Here is a 24,374-nt window from a genome sequence, read left to right as displayed (position 1 = left end):
GAAATAGCACGTAAAGTAGGATTTCTGTCTCTCTCTCACATACCTATAATGTGCAGCAAGTAGACAGCAGGAACAGGCAAGGCAAGCTATTATGCCCAAGTATTTTGTGCAATGAATATTTCAGTAGAAAAGTGGAGAAATTGTTGCCTGTGAGAGGGTAGACGATGCGGATTGGATTGGATTCTTATCGTCTGCCATTCTAGGTGGCCCATTAATGGGCTTATACTTATATGTGGATCATTCAACTATCACCGCATCAAATGATGATGTGGGTATGAAACAAGCATCTAAAAGAGGCTACAATCAATTGGTGGGCAATGTTGTCTGTGTCTCACCACTAGCTAAGAGCCCACTTAAACAAAAGGAAAAGTGATGTAATAGAATGCAGTGGTACATGATATAGGTATAGATGATATAGATTGCAGCTTTTGTTTGTTGCTTGTTTGCTGACCTACAATAAGCCATGCTGGCATCTCAAATATGTATCAACACAGGGTGAGGTTAAACGTGATTAAATGGTTCTGTTAATCAGAAAGAATACACAACTTTTTTTCAATGCAAAAGGGTTGGGGGAAGGCTCGGTGCTCAGATCTTCACTAGGAGATACTTTCGAGAGGGAAACTCAACAAGACTAATGAATGTGATATAGTTAAAAAGATTAGTGAGAACGCAATATTTTATTTTTAAAAAATAGTTCTTGGATGTCTCAGTATCAGTTAAGTGAAGGGTACGTTTGTGACTCATTCTGTTTTAAGCAAAATATAACTGCCCTTTCCACCTGCCAAACTCTGTAGGAGCAAAATATGGTATCAATATGGTATAGTGGTCAGCATTCTGAACTAGGACCTTGGAGAACAAGGTTTAAATTGTCACTCAGCTATGAAGCTCCCTGGGTGACTTTGGGCCAATCACAGTCTTTCAGCCTAATCTACGTGACAGGGTTGTTGTGAAGATAAAACAAGGAGTGGGAGAACAATGCAGGCTCCCTGAGCTCCTTGGACAAAATGTGGGGCATAAATCTAATAATAAATAGATTACGATGTTCAGGGTCTGTTACCTGTATCATAGGCCTCTAAGGGATTGCTAAAGTGGGATGCATGACGGCTGATATATTTGAAGCCCATATTAATTTCAAGGGCCTGTCTGGGCTCCTGTCCGTCCTCTTTTCCTGTGTTGTGGACTCTATAGGAAAACCATTGCCACCATTTTATATTGAGCTGATTCCAACATGCACATCATTCAATAGTATCCAGCAAAATGACTGCACAATTCCCATGGAATAATATTGCATATGATCAGTCCAGTAACCACAGTGACCAATTAGCCCAATGCAGTGACTATATGAATGATTCTGAAGGCACCAGGAAATCTCAAACTGCTGCAGAATTGGGCAGCCCATTTGCCATTAGTGATAGGGCATATAGTTGAATGTGAGTGCATGCTACCTGCTTCTGTTTTAGACTTATGGTTATTTGAAATAAGAATTGGACTATGTTCCTAAGAATGCCTTGAATTCTCTTAAAGGTTAGATAAAATTATAGTATTTGTGTGAAAATGAAAGTGGGGGCAAAGTGAGGTTCACTATCAAGGGGTAGTATTATGCTATCTTTAAGATGACTTTAAACTGTGGTTGAGTGTATAATCACTGTTTTTAGCCTTGAGCTGCTCCAGCTTTGGTGGAATGTATGTCCAATGATCACTGACCAGTCTTTCATATATCTGGAGTATATAATTAGAGATGAAAAGGACAGGGGGACCATGAAAATAAATAAAAGGGGGAAAGCACTCCTACTCTGTGTAAAACCAGCTCAGGGTCATGATGAATGTTGTGTGATTTTCTACCATGATGTATCTGCAATTCCCTGGAGTCAGAAAAGAAATATCCCAACACTATAAAGTATATGAAAACCATTCAGATGATCTGAGTAACACATATCAGCTGTCTGGAGGGGCGTGAAGGAGAGAATGTACTAAATCCAAACCATATAGTCCTCTCAAAGTCTGGTAAATCCAAACCATCATATCTCATCCTCCCAAAGCCTTTTTCATGAATGACTATAGCCATTTGGCAGTTGAGGTTTAGGACCAGAGTTTTCCTTGTCCTAGAGGAGCTACTTTCCCAGGCTGATGAGCCCCATCTGCCCCTCATTTCCCTCTACAGCACATGCGGAAACTGTCTTCTTGATTGTTGGACCCACTATTGATCTTGTCTGCTCAATCTTCTGGAGCCTGTCTGCAGGGGAAGCCCCTAACTCACTAAGGGTTTGGGAACCATTGGCTACCCTCACCTGGTTTAGCTGGGCAATCGAAGCCATTTCCTGGTTTCTGGCCACTGTCACCTGCTGACAGATTCTAGGAACCACAGGTGAGAGCTGAGTGCAGAGTGGGGACCAAAGGTGGACATGACTATAAACCCCCAGAGGTGCATTCCAGTCTCTCTTGAGACAGACAACAGCACTTTATCTTAAACCACAGGTCATACATAGTTCTGCTTTGTTGACTGAATTGTGAAATCAGGCTGCAGATTTGAGCACCAAGCAACTGTTTACATCTAGTTCAGAATGGAAGTTTAATTCTTCATTTGTACCAATCCTGGCTGCACCAGGCTATAGTCCTTGAGACTTCTGTGTCATTGGGTACTGTCACAGCTAGAATCACAGTGCTGAGTTTTATATAATTAAATTTGCCTACCACAACCATTTATTCTGGGAAGTGTCAGTCAATGGTCAGGTCTTCTTTGCTTTCTTATTAATTGCCATATTTGACACTAAAGATTTTCCTCCAGTTTGGATTCACTGGGTTGGATGAATTCTCCAGATCTGGGTTCTTTTTAGGGGCATTCACACCAATTAGGGCACAATCCATGTACACTAATACTTGAGGTGAACACTCATACCATTATTCACATGTAACATTTAAAATGTCTAGAATCTGTGTACCTGTCTACAAAATAGGTGTGCTGTAGAAATTAACAAGCGTATACGCTTCCACACAAACATTTCTACTTGTGCAGAGATAGCTTGTACCTGTGTTCATTGTAACATTTGAAGAAGCCTTTTGCATTCTCTGCAATGCTATGTCTTGGCTTGCTTGCTTGAGTCTTTGGAAGCTCTCTTCTCTGTCAACGCAGTCTCTGCAGGATACCTGCTCACAGTGCATTGTTTTGTGGCTAGCACAGGCTGAATTATAGAACCTTAGTGGTAGGCGGAGGACTCTGCCTTGAATAGCAGGGATTTGGACTAGGTGGCTGGTGGGTCTATCCCCAGGACTCTGGATCAGTGAGCAGAAACTAAATATTTCTTTAGAGAGATGAACTTTGCAGGAGGGCATAAAACTGCCCTGCTGTGTTTCAAATATCCCTGCTGTCAAATCGCACATTATACAGATATGCATTCCAAATAGGGGAGGTCTATTCGCTCATGCAGTGGGAGCAGGTGGTGGGAGGTTGTTTTGATGAGGTTAAAAAGCTCCTCCTACCTTTCCCCAAGCAGCAGCCTAATCTGCGTCAGCAGTAATTGTGAGCCTTGCACGGCTTTTTACAGTGAGGGTGAGTGCAAGCGATACATCAATATGAGGTATCAAACTGAGACTTAGATGTTCCCTCTAAGTGGCTGCTCATTTCCTGGAGCCATAACATGGGCTAAAGGTTAACTTGCCCATTCTCTGTGGAGGGACATTTTTTTTTTTTTTTGTGAAAAAAAATATCTTTCTTTCTTTCTTTCTTTCTTTGAGTAGGAGGGGGAGAAGAATGGAGCAGTGCTGTGCCGTGCTGTGTCCTACCTAGAAAGCCTGAATTTGTGCAGGTCCCTCCCTCCTCCACTCCCGCCCCCCCAAAAAAAAAACTGGATTATTTTGCTAATCAGACTTCAGTGCAGCGAAGATAAAAGGGGGAGAATCTGTTGCCTAGATAGGAAGCTTTAATGAGCAGCTGCGCCCCTGGGGACAGCAAGCTGAAGTCGAAGGCGGCTGCTTTCCGGTCTCTTGTCATTTCTTCACTTGCTCCTTCGCCTCCTTTTTCTCCAATGGGCCTAAGCAAACGGGAACTGTCCAGGGTGCTAGAATGCTGGCTGCTTTGATGCTGAACGCAAACGGATTGCAGAAAAAGAGGAGCTCCAGATTACTGCTCATTGCCGAAGGTAGGCTTGCTCTTTGTTTGAGAATCCCTGATTAATCAACAACAGCATCAACAGAGAGGGAGAGAGAGAGAGCCTGCCTGTAGTCACCGGGCGAGAGTGAGAGAGACTGTTTCAAACCTTCGCTGTCTAGGTGGCAATGAGAGAAAGGAGAGAGCATCTTTTTCTGTTGCAAGAAGCCATTTGGATAGGATGTTTTCTATCCCTCCTTGTCTTTTCTTTTGGTCTGCACAGCATCCACTCCAATGAGGCACCTTAGCCACCTCTCTGCCACTGCATATGCTGGTGTTGTAATCTTCTGTGTGGTGAAGTGGGCAAAAAAATTCCTCCCATTTCTTTCCTGCTGGACTTCAAAGCAGGGTGCCGTTGATGCCCCCCTGAAACCTTTGCTGTTCTTTCTCTCAATGTGGATTTAAGATGCCAGATCCCCTCCTTCCCCCCAGCCCCACTGCATTTTTGAAAGTCAAACTTTAAAAAAGGCTATTTTAATCCCACGCCGAGAAGATCGCTCTTTTATTTTTAATGCAACACGCTGACTTCTAGAGATGCAGAATGCTACAATCTGGAAATGTTTGCCAAGAAGATCTCAAGCACTTTAATTGAAGAAAAACTGAGCCAATCTGCAAAATCTGTTTTTATGGTGCTGAAATATCCCTTCAGACTGCACTGAGATAAACCACAGGAAAGGGCTTTTACAGACAAAAGTCACCTTTAATTATTGCACTTAGCAGTCCCCCGAGGACTTTAATCTTGGTATGTACATGGTTTGTTTTGGTTTTTTAAAAAAAGGAATCTCTAAGCATGCTAATGAAATACAGTGCTTATCTATATTTATATATCACTATATCACTTATCAGAGAGGCATATTGGCAGAAATGGAATGATTTACAACCCTGAAATATCTAAGCAAGAACTTTGTCTGTTTGGGGAGACATTAATCAAACCACAGCAAAACCAAATAATGCTGTAATGTATTTGGGATTATTTAATGTTCTTGTACACATTAGGTGCCTGATAATAAGAACATTTGGTGTCTGGAGTTTTCATTTGTAAAGGCAACATTAAATTATTAAAAGGTTGCTAGCTATTTTTCTGACGTATTAATTGATACAATACCTAACAGCTGTGTTAGTTACTTATTAGGCATCCCACACCATTAATATTTCACAACATTTCAAATATGTTTCCCTTAGCCAAAAGATCTTCACTTTATCTTGCCCTCCCCACAATACATGCCTTGAAGAACATGGAAAACAATTTAGTTAAGCAGAAAGCAAATAAGTATTTCTCCTAAATTAAAAGACCTATTGTCCTGGTAATGTTGGGATAATCTTAATCTCCTAATTATAGGTAGTGCTGGCTGTTGGCTATCCAGTTACATGCTACTTGCTTGTTAGGAAATTGTGCATTTTGGGATCACAACACATATGTGTAGGACTTCTGGTTGACAAGTAAACAACAACAGTAGTACTCCAAATTTTAGAGCCTTGAGGAGTGCAATCACAAGGAAGGGGAGATCTATCCTTTGTGCACATTTATTGGGTTTGTAAAGCTCTTTATTTCTGACAAAGAGACATAATATAAACACACCTTCTTGAAAGCATTGTTTTATTTCAGGTATGCAATGCTTTCCCCTCCTCATTCTTTTGAAGGAGCTCCTTTTAACCATTTGTGTTATTAAAAGAGAGATCCTTTTACAGTTGGCATAATTCCCATTTACAACAAGGGTAGCCAGCAACAGAATACAAAGTTTCTGGATCAACCTGGTTGAGTATGTCAGAAGAGTTGATTCTTGCAAACTTTGCGCTATGTGTAGCATTGCAGTCTGCCTTCGTGCTTTTGAAGAAGCCTAATGCTTTATTCTCTGTATGTGGGCCATGTGGAATTGGAAAACATTTCCTTTAAATAAATAAATAAAAATCAAGTCTGCTTAAAAATTAACAAGGCAGCAGGCAGACATGTATATGAGAGCTTCATTGACAATGTGCCCATCAAAGAAATAATTTGTCTTCTGAAAGCCATTTCATAAAAGACAGCAACTCTGAAGAAGTGGGGGTGGGAACCCAGTGTATAACATACCAGTGCCATTAGGTCTTTAACAGTGGTGCTGTAGTCAGCAGTCTGCCAGATATTGGATGTGGCCTAGCCTCTTTGCACTTACTGTCTTGTAAGCAATTCAAGAAGCAAAGAATGAAAGCAGAGCCCAAACACTACAAGTGGTACTCCATATAACATCTGTGGTGAGAAGAGTGTACTTCAGATGAGCTAATTGTTATGTTGTAAAATGCAAGTGAACATTCAGAGAGAGGGATGGTATACTACTGGGGTATGTGCCCAACTCTTTTTTTCATTCTTCTGCCTATCTGAAAAGAAATCAACTGGCACTTAAAAATGTGATACGTAGCTATTAAACCAATAGAAAATGGTTGTGGGTTTCTTTTTGATGTATATCAATGAACTATGGAAGGCACTCGTTATCTTCGTTTTAGCAACTTGTTCCATTTGATGGTCCATATTTTATTTCTCCTGCAGCACAGCATTTTTTACAGCTGAAATCACACATGCAAATTGCAGAGTGGGAAACTTGCAATGCAAGCAATGCAGTAGCAGCTTCATGTGGCAAGCAGTATTCATTGTAAGGTTTCATTGTAAAAGAGCGAGGCGTCAGAAACACCAAAAAGGAATGTTTGCAGTAGTGTGGTGAAAATTGCCAGAACTTGTGTAGGGACCTGCTTTGCACAAATGAGTTGCATACTGCAATGGGCATGTGTTCATTGAGTTTTAGGGTCAATCCAGATATTCAGTACCACCCCCCTGGCACTGTAGCCTCTTCAGAACGCAGCCAAACTTGGAGGACCCTTTCACACACAGGAGCTCTGTTGCACACACTAATTTCGCATTCTTGAAAGGGTTTCCTTGTGCAGTTCAGTAGGTGGAAAATCTCTGAGTTTCCATTCCTATGCATATGCAGAATTTTCCATGCCACTGAGATGAATGGGGAAGCCTACACACGTTAGAACTTCATATTCATGCTGGGTCAAAGTCCAGCTCTCTTATCTAACTGTGTGCACATGGAACATCAGACTTCTTTACATCCACCTGATCAGATGATCTGCTAAAATCCCAATTATCTATATGAGGAAATAAGGGATGGGAAGACAAAATCCATCCTCTTGCTTTCCCTCTTTTCCAGTGAGCAGTTTAAGCCAGGTATTGCTAATTATCTGGACAAAATCTCATTCATACTGCAGCCCACTGGAGGACAAGATCAGGGACGATGCACGCAGAGCCTCTTAATGTAGCCCTAGCTGGATGGGGACATGTGACTTTAGTTGCTTGAACATTATGATGTATTCTGCTATTGTTTTTACTTTACTAGATTAACCTTGCCTCTGCCATATCAAGTCTGCACTTTTAAAAAAAGTCAGATACTTGATTCCCTCATTCCTGAATTGCAAACTCAATTAATAATTTATCCTCATTTACAGAAATTGCATGAGAATGATTATAATGATATTTCAGTTAGTCATGAGAGTCCTTGGGTGGAATATTATTCATTGAGCTGATTCACCTTGCCATAAAGTGAACAAACTGGCAGGAACAGTAAAACTTAAAAATACATGTATTCTCTGGTGCACTTTACTTCTTCCCTGCTGATAACTGATTGCAGGGGCGAAGGCATCTCCTACTATCCTGCAACAGAAAGTAGTGGAAATTTTAAACCATGCTGTGCTTTCTAGGTGGTGATGACCTTCCTATTCTATAGACACTGTTGGCTGTCACTGTCATAAATGCTCCAGACCTTTCCCCAAATGATCAAACTCCAGGGAGGTTGTCTAAGCCGTGTGGTTATTCCTTATAGCCCATTCCCACATGTTCTGTGCCAAAGAACAGGCAGCAATCAAATTTGGGTGAGAGATGATCAGGCAGCAATCAAATTTGGGTGAGAGGTGCCACCAAAATTGTAGCCAAAACAGAACTATTCAGCAACAAGAGAGGAGGTATCAATTAAAAAAACCCTAAGTATGCAGAACCCTCCCTCCAACAGCCCAAAAAGGATTGGAATAGCTCAGCAATCTCAGAATGTTGAGTGACAGCCAGGAGAGTAGCATGGTGGGGTGTGGGGTGGAGAGACTAGGCAGCTGGAACCCTGAACAGGAGCACTGCTTTTTGTAATGACAACATTTTGTTGCAGGTTCCACTTGCATACTCTAAGTACAAAGCCTACATAAGACCAAATACAACAGCACACACACACACACACACACACACACACACACACACACACACCAATACATCTAACATATAAAATTCAGAAACATCCAATAATATTTATATAGCAAGGACTCTTATAAACCCAGTCTACTGAAATAGATAAATTATTATTATAATTATTCGTGATTAATATATATTATGGCTGTGTGTACACCATACTTTTAGAGGACATGAGAAGTACATTTTTTCCTCCAAAGAATCCTGGGAATGGCATTTTACCCTTCACAGAACTTCAATTCCCAGCACCCTGAAGCTAGTTCCCAGGACTCTTTGCCGGAATGTGTGTTGAATGTATGACATGTATGCAGCCTATATGGCAGCTGGGTAACCTAAGAAAGCATGAGATGAACCCTGATTCAAATTTCATGAAAAAGTGATAGATGAAGGTTCTGCATGGTTGATTGATTCATTATAGGTATAGACACAACTTGAGAAAAAATACATTAAAAATCCAATGATGTTCATGAAGCTCCAAGGGGCACCTGGTATTTATAACCAGTTCATTTGGAGCCTCATTTCTAAACACAATATTACTGGTTTTGTTATGGTTGATCCCCTTAATCCAATACTCTTTCCCTCAAACCAGTTTTAAGAGATCAGCTAGCCCAACTCAAACCGATGTTCTTGGATTTTAGATAATTTGGTCCCTATTAACATCTGCACATATAGATCCAGTGTCTCCCCATTTTCATCCCCACTGCAGGGCCAGAGAAAGTTCCTGTGAAATTCTGTATCTTGGCAGAATTTTCATTTTTCATGTTGAGGTGTCACAATGAATTTCATCATTTCAGAAGGGGGGGAAAAATAACCAAGTAGAAAAATAGACTCCTGTTCCATGGTTAGACTATATCACCAGTTTAAAGGCAATTTAGAGATCTCTCTGCATGAGTGGAAGGTCCTTCCTTAGTGTGGAGGAATAGGCAAGGTCACCCTATCTGTAGTCTCCTATGTCATCCAAGAGGCTACTCTAAACAGTCCTCCTACCCTTGTGGAATCAGTTTTTCAAAAGGAGCACAGGGGACTGAAGACAGGAGAAAACTGGAATAAACAAAACACTCTTTGTATGAGTAGAATTGCCTTCCACTTGTTCAGTGTATTAGCTGGAGCCAAGTCTTTGCCGATGAAAATTTCGAGAATGATGCTGATATTAACTCATCAGAAAATTTGGTTCTAAGACAGTCATGAGCATCTGCAAGAATTTCTCAAGGGGTGTGAACAAAGTAAATGACTGAAAGATGTGAGCAGGCTATTTCCACCATATCCAAACCTCGTGTCTGTTGCACTTGCCTGAAGTTCATTCATACAGAGGTTGCACAATGTTTTCCCAGTGTTTAAGATAAAATACAATCATAAATGAATGTAATGAGAACTGCAAATAATCTTCATGTGGCAATGTCATTGTTAAGAGCCCTTTGGGGTTTATTGGGTTGGCTTTCAGTTCTTCCTTCTGAAGCCCCAGCTTGCTTTTTTCTGCCCTGAAGAGCATTTAGAGGCTTGTGCATATGGCATGGGAAACCATTGGAGTAAAGATGATCCAATGAATCTGAATGCACGTATGGATCTAGTGCAAACACATCCCTGGCAGCCAAGATCCATGCATTAATCCACCTGCAAAACCATGAGAAACAGTGTCAGACAAAATTAATGTGCCTAAGGTGACAACATAAAAGCCATGCTTGCTCTAAATTTAGGTCTACTTCAAAAATATCTGAAAAGCAAATTTTGAAATCCAAAGTAGGGCAGTGCAAAAAAAGTGAGCAAGTCTTTGAGGTTGTCATTACTCTTCATCAGACTGAATGTTAAACAAGGTAATTTGTAGCCAGAAAGTCTGCATTTGTTCCTGGTCTTAAGATGAAGCATTGGAGGAGAAAGCAGACTGAAGTAGGTTATGCTCACCTAGTTGCTAGGAAGGTTTCATATTTCAGCTAGGACTCCCGGGATGAAAAGAAACACAGTGGCTGATCCCCCATTTTTTAAAATATAAAATTCAGCGGTCACTCAGATCTTTCTTCAGCTTTATGTAAAATGACATTGGAGAAAATTGATCTTAAGCTAGTAAGCTAAAAATGATTTATCTGTATGGACTTCTTTTCCCTCTTTGTCAACCTACAGGAAGTATTTTCCTCCATTTATTATCTCCAACAAGATGATGAGTTCTAATCAGGAGGAAGTCACTTTGGGCACTTTCCTCCAGTATATTGAAGATATGGGCATGAAGGCCTATGATGGTTTGGTTATACAGAACGCATCTGACATTGCTCGAGAGAACGATCGGATGAGGAATGAAACGAACCTGGCTTACTTGAAAGAAAAGAATGAAAAACGTCGGAAACAAGAAGAAGCAATAAAACGGTAACTATCTGGTTTTGTTAAAAATCAGGGTTGATTGAGAAAGAGTAAACAGGTCCCTTCAAAATCTGAAATGTTGGTTACAGGTTAAAAGTTGAGGGTTGACATGGCTATTTCAAGGAAGTGATGTTGGTTTTGGAGGTCAATGAGACTGGTAGCCTAATGGAACAGCGATAGCTCTGTTAGGATATAATGATGCTGTTGAAGCTAATATATAGTCCACTTCCCGGCAGATTGTCCAAGCTGTGTTACCCATCCCATTGCATTTCATGGAAGGAAGGAAGAGGGGAGCCTGTCCCTCACTGCACTGCCTTCAGGAGAGTGGCAAATGAGAACTTGCACATATACCATGGCTTAAAACAGGGGCCCACTTGACAATGCTTTCAGCTGCATGTATATAAAAAAGAGGGGATCCTTTGGCTGGCTATGTCTAAGGGAGTTTGCAAAGACAAGGGTCACTTGTTCTGGCCAGAAATGTCACAAGGAGAACGTGGATTTCAAGCACTGGTTTGCATTATGGATTTCAGAGTTTGGCTGTTTGAATGCGGAGAACCACAAGTACAGCCATGGATTTCCCCTGTAGCTTCCCGTTCTACTGCTTTCACAGCTGAATGAAGCATGCCACTTTAAGACATAAACCATGGCTTGCCTCATGAGCTGCAATGGGGAACACAACAGAAACGGCTTTAGCTTCTCCATACCATATATCTATATCAATAGCTATGTATCATCTATATCTGTATATCTCAACCCCCCGCCCCAAATCAAATGAATATTGGATTACACTGAATGTATATTTCTTGGAAGAGAGGTGGAGAGAAGGTAGCATGTGGTTTCAATTGACCTTTATGTGGTGCTTGTATTATGTGATGTTTTTCCTACTTATGTGGTCGTATGCTACTGGTAGTCAGCTAGTGAATATTCTCAGAAGGACAAACAGTAGAATACGGCTGAAAATGTCATTTCTCCTGTCTATCCAGGAGCAAAAACTGGAGCCAGGAAATGTTTCCCCAAAGTGTTTCTTCAGGGGGAGTGTGATCCCCATCTTGAATCGGCTGAACATCTCTTCCCAGTTTAGCCTTCCCTTCTACCATCAGTACTTACATCTTGTCTAGATTTGCCATAGATATCACTGGTTGAGAATTCTGAAGCTATGATATCCAAGCCCACTGAAAAGGAATCTTCTTTCAAAGATCAACCCAGATTTTTCATATCCAAGCTATACAATAATCTTATTCCGAAATTGTTTTGATAGATGCAATTACATCCCCGGGCTGTAACTCATTGTATCAGAAACATGGAGATGATATGCAGATCATGCTAATTTTACACTTAAATCAGCCACATCCCTCAGGCTTGTGACACATTTCCAAAATGGCCTTTAGTGCTGAAGTCTTTGCCCATTTTTAAAAATACATATATAGAGAAATTAATAATTGCAATTCTCACATTTACTGGGACTCCAGCCCAGGAAGAAATCTATTCTTTCCAAGCACATTGGAGAGATTCACTTGTTTTAATTATATTGAGGACATGTTTTTGAGTGCTTGATAGATTAGAAACAAAACAGTGAAACAGACTATCTATTAATCTCCAGACAGTACTGTCTGGTGCACCAGTATCATTGTTCCTTATCCAGCAGCCGTGTGAGAGAAAATTAGAAACCTATTCTTTGGTCACAGAGCAGAGGAAGAATCTTAGAGAAGGTTTCTGTAGCATTTAGTAGCATTCCACTTAGGAGAAGCAAAAGATATCTTCCCCTTCACATGCTTGTTGGACTCCTATATTTACATATGCATGCTCATCACTTGAGGACTACAGCATCAATAAAGATCTGCAACTGTGAAACAGACATCGCACCTCCACAAGTGCATGGGTGTCATATCACCTCACTTCACTTAAAGTGCAGTGTTTCAATGGGGTAATTAACGCTCACACACTGTCAGTGCTGGCATTTACCAAACGATGTCCATGCATATATGAATTAGCCTTCAGTTGGGGAATTGAAAAGTGTGGCTTCCACAGATGGGTAGCAACTGGTTGGTGAGCTTAAAGAGATACAAGTGATTGTTTGTGAGTTGGAGCCAAGCCCATGTTGACCTGATGAAGGCCAAGTAGGGTGGGAAAAATAATATGATTGCTTTCAGGTTCCAAGTGCAGACGAATGTTACTGATTTACTAGATTCATCTATCTCTGTCTGTTTTCCAACTGGAGTATGGTACTGAGATGGTGCTTGCTTGTAGCTGTGGTTGAGTGGAGTGCCTTGGATAGGTCTGGAGCATCATCACATCTGAATGAAGCATCAATACATTTGAAGGTGCTGGCCTGACACCTTTTGAGCTCTGCTGCAGGCAGCAAAAAACCTTGAGCCCACTCCAAAAAATATGGAGACAATATTGCTGTTTTATATGGAGTTTTAGAAGGATAATATAGGACTTGGTACTTTTTCACAGTCTGGCTCCTCTAATGCATTGGTTGCAGTGGCGTAGCGTGGGGGGTGCAGGGGGGGCCGGCCGCACCGGGCGCAACATCTGGGGTTAGGGCAAATCCACAGGTTAGGGGGCGCAAATCCACGGGTTAGGGGGCGCAAATTACTTGCCTTGCCCCGGGTGCTGACAACCCACGCTACGCCACTGATTGGTTGGCAAACTAAGGCCTGGGGGCCAGATCCGGCCCAATCGCCTTCTAAATCCGGCCCGCGGACGGTCCAGGAATCAGTGTGTTTTTACATGAGTAGAATGTATCCTTTTATTTAAAATGCATCTCTGGGTTATTTGTTGGGCCTGCCTGGTGTTTTTACGTGAGTAGAATGTGTGCTTTTATTTAAAATGCATCTCTGGGTTATTTGTGGGGCATAGAAATTTGTTCTCCCCCCCCCCCAAAAAAAAATAATAGTCTGGCCTCCACAAGGTCTGAGGGACAGTGGATTGGCCCCCTGCTGAAAAAGTTTGCTGACCCCTGCTCTAATGTGTCATCTTGGGGGGGGGGGGATACTGATTTTTTTAAAGAACAAAAACAGGAAGGCTAATACCAGTAGCCATAGTTCTGGACAGTGATATGTATTACAGGGTGATCTATGAATAAGATGGTAGGAAGTATTTTCAACAATACGTCATTTAATGCCAAACAACTTGCTATGCTTTAGGGCTTCTGATAGATATGTGTGTGTTTTATGTGCTGAACCATACAATAAATGTCTTGTATCTTAAACAGTTGTTAAAAAAAAAACAACTGTTAAAAACAGTTGTAAAAATATTCTAAGGCAATAAGAAGTATTACATACCTCTTGTGTAAAAAGAAGAAGAAGAAAGACATTCACATCCATTGTATTGCACATTTTCCCCTGAAGTAAAATGGAAGTGAGAATGATGCTTTCATGAATAGCAGTGGCATTAAGAATGATTTTGGCAGGATGGTTAATAGTAACAAAACAAAACTCATACCTCATATATCTTTCCTAATAAGTGAGTCTTAAGCTATTCCTTCTGAGTGTACTGATAAAGTCTTTGTCTCTTACTGGATGGAGTCAGCTGATGAATTTCTGACCTAATTTTAGTATAGCAGTCAGCAATTGTGCAAAGAATACCAGGTTAATGCGGTGATTAAGAGAATGAGATGAAATGATGATACAAACGTTTAGTATGTCTGTGACTGTTTTGTGGCCGTTTTATTGTTAGTCTTTTCTTTAAAAAAAATCATTTCGAAAAACAATGTTATTTTAAAATATAACACAGCATTATTCACATGTTGATATTGTTAAAGCACAACACTGCTCATCACATTTCCTAGGAAGCATGGACCTACTTTCCTTATCGTGGGTGGGCTGTGCATTCCTCTAGATCAGTGTTTCCCAACCTTTTTTGGGCAAAGGCACACTTGTTTCATAAAAAAAATCTCGAGGCACACCACCATTACAGCCCCGTGACGTCAGCGCGCAGCGTCACGCCGGGAGGGACGCACGAAAGTGTAAGTTTCAATTTTTTCCCCTCCCCCTTGCCTTCCTTCTGTGCCAACCGCCAAAAAGCCAAGAAAAAAGCCAAGACTTTAGGGCAGCAGGTCGACACGGAAGAAGCTCCTACCTAAGGACAGGTGCGACGGCCATGTCCTCTTCTGCCACACTTGGCAGCCCTGCCTCACGGTCGTGACTCCCACCCTGATTTCTCCCTGCAGGTCGAGCGGCACAGGCAGCCCAATGTGTCCAGCCCAGACACAAGCCCCGCTTCCCCACTCTAGATCCTGAATGCGCCCAAGTGCTCTGGACTCCCGAGCAGGGTGGGAAAGAGGACTCGCATCTGGTAGCCTCCGGGCTCCTCACCTGCTCGAGGGATGGCATTGCAGGCAAGCTGCCGGCCATCGCCATCGCCGCCCCCTCATGCGAGTGGACCTGCCCGGAGTGGTGGACCGGGGGAGGCTCGCTCTCTGTGGGGATGTGGCCCGCACGTGCGGCCCCGCTTCCTCCTGCCCAGGGCTGAGCTCCTTACCCGCGATCTCGGTCTCGCGCACGCGGATCCCACTTATTCCGAAGCTCGCGCCACTAGCCGGGGCTCTCACACCGTGCCAGGGCGAGGCGGCGCGGCCCACTGACGTCATCGCGGCTCGCCGCCGCCCTCGACTTCCCTGTTCCCTCCCCTCCCTCGGGTCGCCGTGGTTACCGAGGACTGCAAGCTGCTCGGGCGAGCGTGGGGCATTAAGTGGGAGAAGGAAAATTAAAATTAAAACTCGCCTGAAGGCCGCCTCTCCGGATATCTTTCGAATTTTTTAATTTTTCCCGCGGCACACCAGGCAACGTCTCGCAGCACACTAGTGTGCCGCGGAACACCGGTTGGGAAACACTGCTCTAGATGTCTATTGCCCACTCTTAAGAGATCACAGTACACCAATTGCTGGAGGGTTTACTTCTGGATACGAATGTCAGGGAAGCTCCATCAATTCATAGTGCTGTAGGACGGATGGATATTTTTGGTTTACCTGTAGGCACTCGTGGTTTTAGACCTTTGCCTGCCAGCCTTTTCATAGCTGAAGCAGACATTCCGATAATTCACGTTGCTTTGATTTTAATGTTTCCATGTTTATGCTCCCCTAGCATCATCATCTCATGAAATACTTTTTTAAATGCATGGTAGTAAAACCGTGATGGGGAAACTCAGGATCAGGGACCACATTCCACCTTCCAGGTGCCTCTGTCTAGCCCTCAGTACTCTTCACAGGCCACACCCCTCACTGCTTCTGCCTTGTGCCCCATATGTTTTTGCCTGGCTGACATATGTCCTTGATCTCTGATAATGCCCCATTTTTGTCTGAATGGAGGACAGAAAGGGTTGTGTGTGGAAACTACTCCATGAACATAACATTTACATCCATTGCTCTGCCTACTTTTGCCTCACCCACCACTGACATGAGGTCACCAGAAGGTTAGCCAGAAGTGAATGTAGTACGCAGGCTGAAAAGGGTTTCCCATCCCTTCTGAAAAATATCCCCACTCTAAAATACTTTCAAAAGGGATGCAGGTGGCGCTGTGGGTTAAACTACAGAGCCTAGGGCTTGCCAATCAGAAGGTGGGCGGTTTGAATCTCCACGACGGGGTGAGCTCCCATTGCTTGGTCCCTGCTCCTGCCAACCTAGCAGTTCGAAAGCACGCCAAAGTGCAAGTAGATAAATAGGTACCGCTCCAGTGGGAAGGTAAACAGTGTTTCCGTGTGCCACTCTGGTTCGCCAGAAGCGGCTTAGTCATGCTGGCCACCTGACCCGGAAGCTGTACGCCGGTTCCCTTGGCCAATAAAGTGAGATGAGTGCCACAACCCCAGAGTTGTCCGCGACTGGACCTAATGGTCAGGGGTCCCTTTACCTTAAAATAGCTTATATATTAGGATCATTTAATACTGCTATTGGCAGTAACAACGAAATCTGAATGAGCTTATTGAGAATGAATGTGTTGTATGGCTACAGTGGCTAACATTGTTTTTGGCAAGATTGGCATAATTCAAGCCCGCTCCAATGCACACTCTTTTATGTATTTATTTATTGCATCAGAAGGTGAGGTTGTTTTCTTGTATCTCCACAGAGAAAAGGGCAAGAGGTTTAGGGTGCGATCCTATGGTCTTGGGACAGCATCCTTGGGTGCTGTGGATTTTGAGCAGGTAGAGCAGCAGGTCTGCTCATGAAGGTCTCCTAGTTGCAGCCAGAGGTAAATCCATGGCCATGATAAGAATACAGAAAGAGTCCTGCTGATCAGGCCAAAGACCCATCCAATCCAGAATTCTGTCCTCACAGTGGACAACCAGATGTCCGCAAGCAGGACCTCTGATTCCCAGCAACCGCCAATCTTTTCATTCACTCCCACTGAGCACCTTCCAATCCCAATGCACTTAATGGTGAAAGTCTTGCACATCATCATTTAGATGCAGCTCCAGCACTCTTTGGTCCAGCCTTAGTCCCATTCCAAGCACTGAAGTGCCACTGCATGCGGCTTTGTTTTGCTCATTCCCGGGAATAAGTAGACAGATGTTGCAAAGGAGGAGGAGCATGTCTGCTGCTTCCATTCTGTGCCAGAGCTAACAGAAATGGGCCAGCCAGGCAAGAGCAGAGCTAAGCTCTTGTAAAGAACAAGTAATTGTAATGAACAGCTGTCATCTCAACCCCTCATAATCTATGGCAAGCCACACACTGAAGACTAACCCTTCAGCAAATGTAAGCACATTTATTTATTTTTTGCTTTCCTTTAAGAAAACAACTCTCTTTCATATTCTTTTATGTGTGCATTTATGTTTAGCTTAGCTAGAGAGCTGGATCTAAAGCAGAAAAAGGGATGTGGGAGGGGGAGAGTGTGTGTGAAAGGGACAGACAGACAGACAGACATAAGAAGGATCTTGCAGTGCCATCCTATGCTTGTTTACTTTGAAGTAAGTCAAATTGTGTTCAATGGGGCTTACTCAAGGAGAAGTGTAAATAGGCTTTCAGCCCCAGCGTGGGCTGAGTACCTTTGACATCTTACACGGCTGCATGTGCAGCAAGACTTGATTTATTGCCGATACAAATTTTGTCTTAGCTGACAAAATACAATGCAATATTGGATTAGCATCTCTCTCCTAAATGTATCTGCTTGGAAATGTGTGTCATTGACTTCAAGGAAGTCTTCCATAGATACAAAGCCCAGAATTCTGCAAATGGCCACATTGAAGGGTTTGACAATTATTAATTCATCAAAGATCATAATGTCATTTGATTGCAATAATGTGGTAGTGTCGAGAAGACAGCACGATGTTGGCTACCCCTGCCATAGGCCAATAAAACAAAATAGAAAGGCACAGACTACTTTTATATTTTTGAAATTGCTACTGGCTAAGATTGTGCTCAGTGAACTTCATGCTTCAAATATGCTATGGGATTCATGCTTTGTCAATGACAACATGCTGTAGGTCAGTCCTCCAGGAAAACTATCCAACCCTGTGATCTGCCACAGTGGAAAATGTGTTTGGATGGCTTGCAATGACTGCTGCAAGAGTGCAATGTCATAACCTGTGGCTTTCAACTGGTGCTGCAAACAAAGGCTGGATATGAAGCTGGCTTGGTGTTATTGTGCTGGGAACAACCAGTGACCAGGTCAAATCAAATGTGTAGCATATAAAAGAAAGGAGGTATGATGATGATGATGATGATGATGATGATGATGATGATGATGATGCAAGGATCAGGGATGATTTCTCAACATCTCCAGTGTGCTCATTTCCAATATTAGTTGAGGGTAAGCTTCGATAATGGACTTGGAGGCAGCAAGCATCAGAGTAGGATTTCCTGCTTCTTATCAGTGCAAGGTAGATGCACCCAGGAATGAGTAGCCAAAGTTTCAAGGTGCTAAGGTAATCTAAACACTTGGATAGTAAAAAGCTGGGTATCACTGACAAAGGCAGATATTTATCTGGGTCAAGATTATGTGGGTCAATGTCTTATTTAGTTGTTGCATTAATAAACATATGTTTCACATGCAACGTGATGCCGTTTCCCAGGACTGAATAATAGCCAGCTCTAATCAAAGGATTTGTGCCTATGGAAGGATGGAATCATGACGCAAATAGAGCTGCTTTTTTCATGATCTTTCTGGACAGTTGACATAGTGACTCCACTGCGTGCAAAGTAAATACTGTAATGTACATGCCATTATCTCATGACCTCGCTATAGACAGGTTAATGTGGAGAAGGTGCCCGTCTACAGCTTTGCTACCCATTGTCAATGAAATGGTTTCAATAGAGATGCCCTCCAAATGCATTACGGCGTATTTATAAATAATTGAGGTGAACTAGATAACAAATCCGCCTTTCCAAAAGCTTTCTATCCATATGGCTCCCCATATGTAAGACAAAGCGAATGGTAATGGCAAGAGAAATTTCGTCCCAATTATCATTTTTGAGCATAAGAAGGGATCACACACAAAAACCCATTTAGAAGGACCATTCAGAAGCCTGACTCTGTGTTATTCCTTACAATTTTGAAACATCTGTTTTATAAATAGTGTGACAGAAGCTGGGTGTCATCCCCGCTCTGCTGAATGGTAATATGATACCAGGGGGTTCCAGGCAGTCACCTAGAGTTTGTGCTCTTTTGGAGAATAGAAGATGCCGTGGGGACTGGCGTAGCTTTAAGAAAGATGATTTGTTCACATGTGTACACCTTCAGTCTGCATGGAGGGAGTCTGGATCTTAAAGGTAAAGGTAAAGGGACCCCTGACCGTTAAGTCCAGTCACGGACAACTCCAGGGTTGCAGCACTCATCTCGCTCTGTAGGCTGAGGGAGCCGGCATTTGTTCGCAGACAGCTTCCGGGTCATGTGGCCAGCATGACTAAGCCGCTTCTGGCGAATCAGAGCAGCGCACAGAAATGCCGTTTACCTTCCCGCCAGAGCGGTACCTATTTATCTACTTACACTTTGATGTGCTTTTGAACTGCTAGGTTGGCAGGAGCAGGGACTGAGCAACGGGAGCTCACCCCGTCGCGGGGATTCGAACCACTGACCTTCGGATCAGCAAGCCCTAGGCTCTGTGGTTTAACCCACAGCACCACCCGCGTCCCTTACAGCATGGTGATTTCAAGTGGGGCTTGTTCCACACAGCAGTACAGTACAGTACAGTGGTACCTCAGGTTACATACGCTTCAGGTTACAGACTCCACTAACCCAAAAATAGTGCTTCAGGTTAAGAACTTTGCGTCACGATGAGAACAGAAATCGTGCTCTGGCAGTGCGGCAGCAGCAGGAGGCCCCATTAGCTAAAGTGGTGCTTCAGGTTAAGAACAGTTTCAGGTTAAGAACGGACCTCCAGAACGAATTAAGTACTTAACCTGAGGTACCACTGTACTGGGGTCAAAGATGAATCTCAGTCTTTCTTCTCCCCTTCTTTTTCCCAGCACACCTTCCTCTATAGACTCTGTTTTCCTGTCACTTTGAACACCCCCCCCCCATCACCATGGCAATCTCTGTGTGCCCAGGCCCAAGATTCCTCTTAGATGGGCCATCAACACCTTTTTTCATGTTAATGCCTCTATCCCAGGTGAGACCCTATTTTGGAAAGGAAGTTTAGCTTGTACTTTTCATCTGGCCTGCCATCTTCCCTTCAATACTCCCAATAATCAAAATCTTAGGTAAAGGTAAAGGTACCCCTGCCCGTACGGGCCAGTCTTGACAGACTCTAGGGTTGTGCGCCCATCTCACTCTAGAGGCCAGGGGCCAGCGCTGTCCGGAGACACTTCCGGGTCACGTGGCCAGCGTGACAAAGCTGCATCTGGCGAGCCAGCGCAGCACACGGAAACGCCGTTTACCTTCCCGCCAGTAAGCGGTCCCTATTTATCTACTTGCACCCGGGGGTGCTTTCAAACTGCTAGGTTGGCAGGCGCTGGGACCGAACAACGGGAGCGCACCCCGCCGCGGGGATTCGAACCACCGACCTTTCGATCGGCAAGCCCTAGGCGCTGAGGCTTTTACCCACAGCGCCACCCACGTCCCCAATCAAAATCTTACCATTTATTAATTTCTAAAGTTTAAGCTCCCCACCCCAATCTATATCAATATATCTATCGAAAGAGTAACCTAGATGACCAAGGAGGCTAGCATGCCCGGGAGGAGGCTTCTAACTGAGTCTGATGTACCAGTTTTGTATGTGCAGGGCTTTGTTTTTGTTTTCCGTATGGAGCAACAACCATATATTCTGCCCTTGCACCTCCTGTCTGAAGGACAGCCCCTAGACAAATTCATCCTGTGATCTTGCCAGCCATGCATTTTACTTCATCTAATCCAGAAAGCTGATAGCCTGATATTTTCCTTTAATACTCCTAAAGCAGAAATGACCTGGTTGAAACTTTGCTGCCATCCTAGTACCTTTGTATAGAACAATGTAATTAACACGGAGACATGGGCATTGCAAAATGTTCCTCATCTTTCAGTCAGTGTCTAAAAATACACCATAGTTCCAGGGTCAATAGATGTTATTGCTACCTGTTATGAATCACTTTTTGGCCATAGTCCAGTCCTTCAGTGGGTTGATGCTGACATTACTACATGTAGCCTGGCTAAGCTTCTTAGGAGATTGAAGAGGTTGAACAGGGTAGATAGAACTTTGCTGAGCAGATGCACAAAAAAGGAGGGGCATATATGGACAGGACTCAGTCAAGTGGGGTCCTATTCAAAGTACCGCCTCGCATGTCTAGCTTCAGGGAATTCCCCTTTGCAAATTCTGATAAGAACTGACTTGATTCTTACCACCCATACAAATGTGTGGAGGAGTGGGATGCTGTTATCCTTTTCAAATTTTGTGATGCAGTTCTCAAAGGGGGAAACAATGTACCAGAATGCATATAAAAATATTTTATGCATATAAAAATATACATTGAGGATAAAATGTGACAGAAGCACATATTTTGCAAGAAAGAACATTAAAATATATATTCAAATACAAAACAAAAAATACAGGCAACAGATGAAAGGAAACCAAGAAACCAAAAAAAGTGATCAGATAACTAAATCACCACAAAAGCCTGCTGAAAGGAGTAGGGTATAAAATTAGCTTTCTATCTGTGGTGAATAGGGCTGTCATACATCTGGATTTTCCTGGACATTACTGGGATTTCAAAAGAAAAAATGACATCTGGGGGGAATTTCTGGCAGGCGACAGTCCTGGATCTTAGGCAAGTCAATTAAAAAAATTGGTCAACAATTTTTGGGGTATCCTGGTTTTTACTTTTTGAAATGTGGCAACCCTAGTGGTGAATCTTGTAAATTTTACAAGCAAAGTAACCATCTGATTGCTCCATCATGTGGCCAAATTATCCTTAGTTGCTACAGGACAGAATATTATTCAGATAACCAATCTACCTTGAATCCAGCTGTCACATGTAATGAATTTAATGTACAAACATTGGCCTCCCAGTGACAAGAGACTGTGCTTAAACCAGGAAGGAGGGTTTTTGAAAGAGGGAATCGAAAACAGACATCAAACATTTTAGTGTTACAAAACATCAAGGTTCCAGGGTGTGCAGGATAATGTGAACGGAGGGATTTGGGGTCCTTTATTCTTAAAAACCTTTTTAAAGGATAGCAAACATCTCCTAATCCTACACAAATATTTTACCAAAGTAGTTCCCCCACCCCAACTGAAACACTTAGATGAAATTTAATGGACACAGCCCTTTCTGAAACATACACATTATTAGAAATTATGCCTGCACTTTAATGGACTATTGCAATTTATAATGTTTCTAGATCTTTCTAAAACAGAAAATCTACTATATACATATACCAGAGAAGCTTTATTATCTATTAAATTAAGTACATTCCCAGAAGGAATTAAATTTTATTGACAGACTCAGACTGAAGAAAGAATCTTGACTGCTGACCAATTACATTCTGAGTTCACTAAAGGGGTTGAATCTCATTAATAAAGGAATACTCTGAGCAAAATGGCACCATCCATTTGTTGCGTGCATCAGCAAAGCCTGATCTGGTTAGTTTTCTGTGCTGAATGTTGATCTTCTGCCTTCAGAAATGCCATAGTGGTTCTCGACAAACACTTTCATTACTCATGACTTGTACTGTAAAGGTTAGGGGAAAGGGTGACATTACCCAAGGGAATGATATTAATGAAAAGGACAGGTGCAAAGGACGATGAACTTCCACAGTCCTCAGAATCTGCCTGCAGTGACACCAATCCATGAATATACGTCACAACAACAATGAAATTGGTTGCTAATATTTTCTATAGCTGGCAGAACATATTTCAAACACACAAATGCAAATTTGGGGGAAAGTTCAATATTGAGGCGTTGTGGATTTGTGTTTGTTTTTAGCAAAACATAAACCAGGGATGTGGAACCTCAGGCCCAGGGCCCAAATTTGACTACCCAGGTCTTTGAATGAATGAATGAATGAATGAATCGATTCATTACAGTCACAGACGAGAAATTATCCAAGTCTTTGTATCTGAACTTTGGGACTCTCCCCAAGCCATGCTTCCTTTCCAGTTACCATTCCTTAGGCGCCTCACCAGCCCTGCCCCCTGCCTTCTTCAAATGCTTTTGCCTGGTTGGATATAATGCCTTTTGCTTGCATGGATGGAGGTGGGTGGGTGGCTGATTTTTGTATGTCTGGAATGTAGCCTACAAAACAAAGGTAAGAATCTCATTGCTCTATCCACTTTTCTACTCTAGCCCCATCCACTAATAGAGTGCGGCCCCTGGAAAGCCGCTTTGTTACTTACCTGTTTGCCCCCGGTGTGTACATGTTTTTATATTTAACAAAAATTCATTTAAAACTTTGTTTTTTTATAAAAAAAAGTCACTCGGGAGGGAATGTGGCCCACAGGCTAGAAAAGGTTGATTTTCTTGTATGAAATACGGTCTTAATTCTAAGTGCCTCAAAGAAGTTGAATAAATTCATGGAGAATGGGTCGATCAACATCTAATGGCTTGTATCCGAAGTAGTGTTAAGTAACTTATTCCATCAGCAAAAGGATCACCCTTGTGCAATGGAAACAGCACCTCCACATACCTCCAAAATCTGTTCTGCCCCGCAATGCTCTGAATGTGGGGAGGGTGTGGGGTGCACACATAGGAAAGAGAGGAGAAAGTTCTGCTGTGTAAGTGTAAATCCTTCCCCAATAGCTAAATGGAGCTTCCATGTTTAACAGCATACTACCAAGATTACTTGAACTACACAGAGAGTCTCCATGTCCTGCTGTCTCTCTAGAGCAGACCCTCCAAGTATCCCTATTTTCCAGGGTTGTACCTGATTTAGAGAAGCTGTCTCAATTTCTGATTTGATCACTTAATGTCCCACTTTTCCTTAGGATGTCCCTATTTTCATTGGAGAAATTTTGGAGGGTATGGTAGATGGTTAGGGCAAACTAGGAGGCAGAAAAGAAAGACTTGGATTGCAGAGCTATCTTATTCCAGTTATAGGTAAGCTGATGAAAGCATCTGTCTCGGGAGCAAGGTGAAATTGTGGACCGGAGAGCCAAGCTGAGGTCAATTCTAGAAGCAGATGAGGAGGAAAGTGCAAGGAGAGATGCATGTAGCAAGGCTCAAAGGCACGAGGAGCCTGCAGAAGGAGCACAAAGGCTAAGGAGCAAAGCAGGAAT

The 24,374-nt window shown here is 42.7% G+C and overlaps 1 protein-coding gene across 3 annotated transcripts in view; it reads left to right on the top strand.

Annotated features, from left to right (window-relative positions):
* Positions 1-3,706: 3,706 nt before the first annotated feature.
* NYAP2 (neuronal tyrosine-phosphorylated phosphoinositide-3-kinase adaptor 2) overlaps positions 3,707-24,374 on the top strand; it is a 138,738-nt gene continuing 118,070 nt past the window's right edge. For 2 of the 3 annotated variants that reach the window (XM_077929929.1, XM_028731108.2), the window contains exons 1-2: positions 3,707-4,886; positions 10,521-10,760. In XM_077929929.1, coding sequence (XP_077786055.1) covers positions 10,555-10,760 — 206 coding nt within the window. In that variant the 5' untranslated portion in view covers positions 3,707-4,886; positions 10,521-10,554. The remainder of the gene's footprint in view (positions 4,887-10,520; positions 10,761-24,374) is intronic. The other variant, XM_077929928.1, reaches the window with a different exon arrangement.

This window comes from Podarcis muralis, chromosome 6, assembly GCF_964188315.1.
Source record: "Podarcis muralis chromosome 6, rPodMur119.hap1.1, whole genome shotgun sequence".
Lineage (NCBI taxonomy): Eukaryota > Metazoa > Chordata > Lepidosauria > Squamata > Lacertidae > Podarcis > Podarcis muralis.
This window is presented reverse-complemented; position numbering and strand designations above follow the sequence as displayed.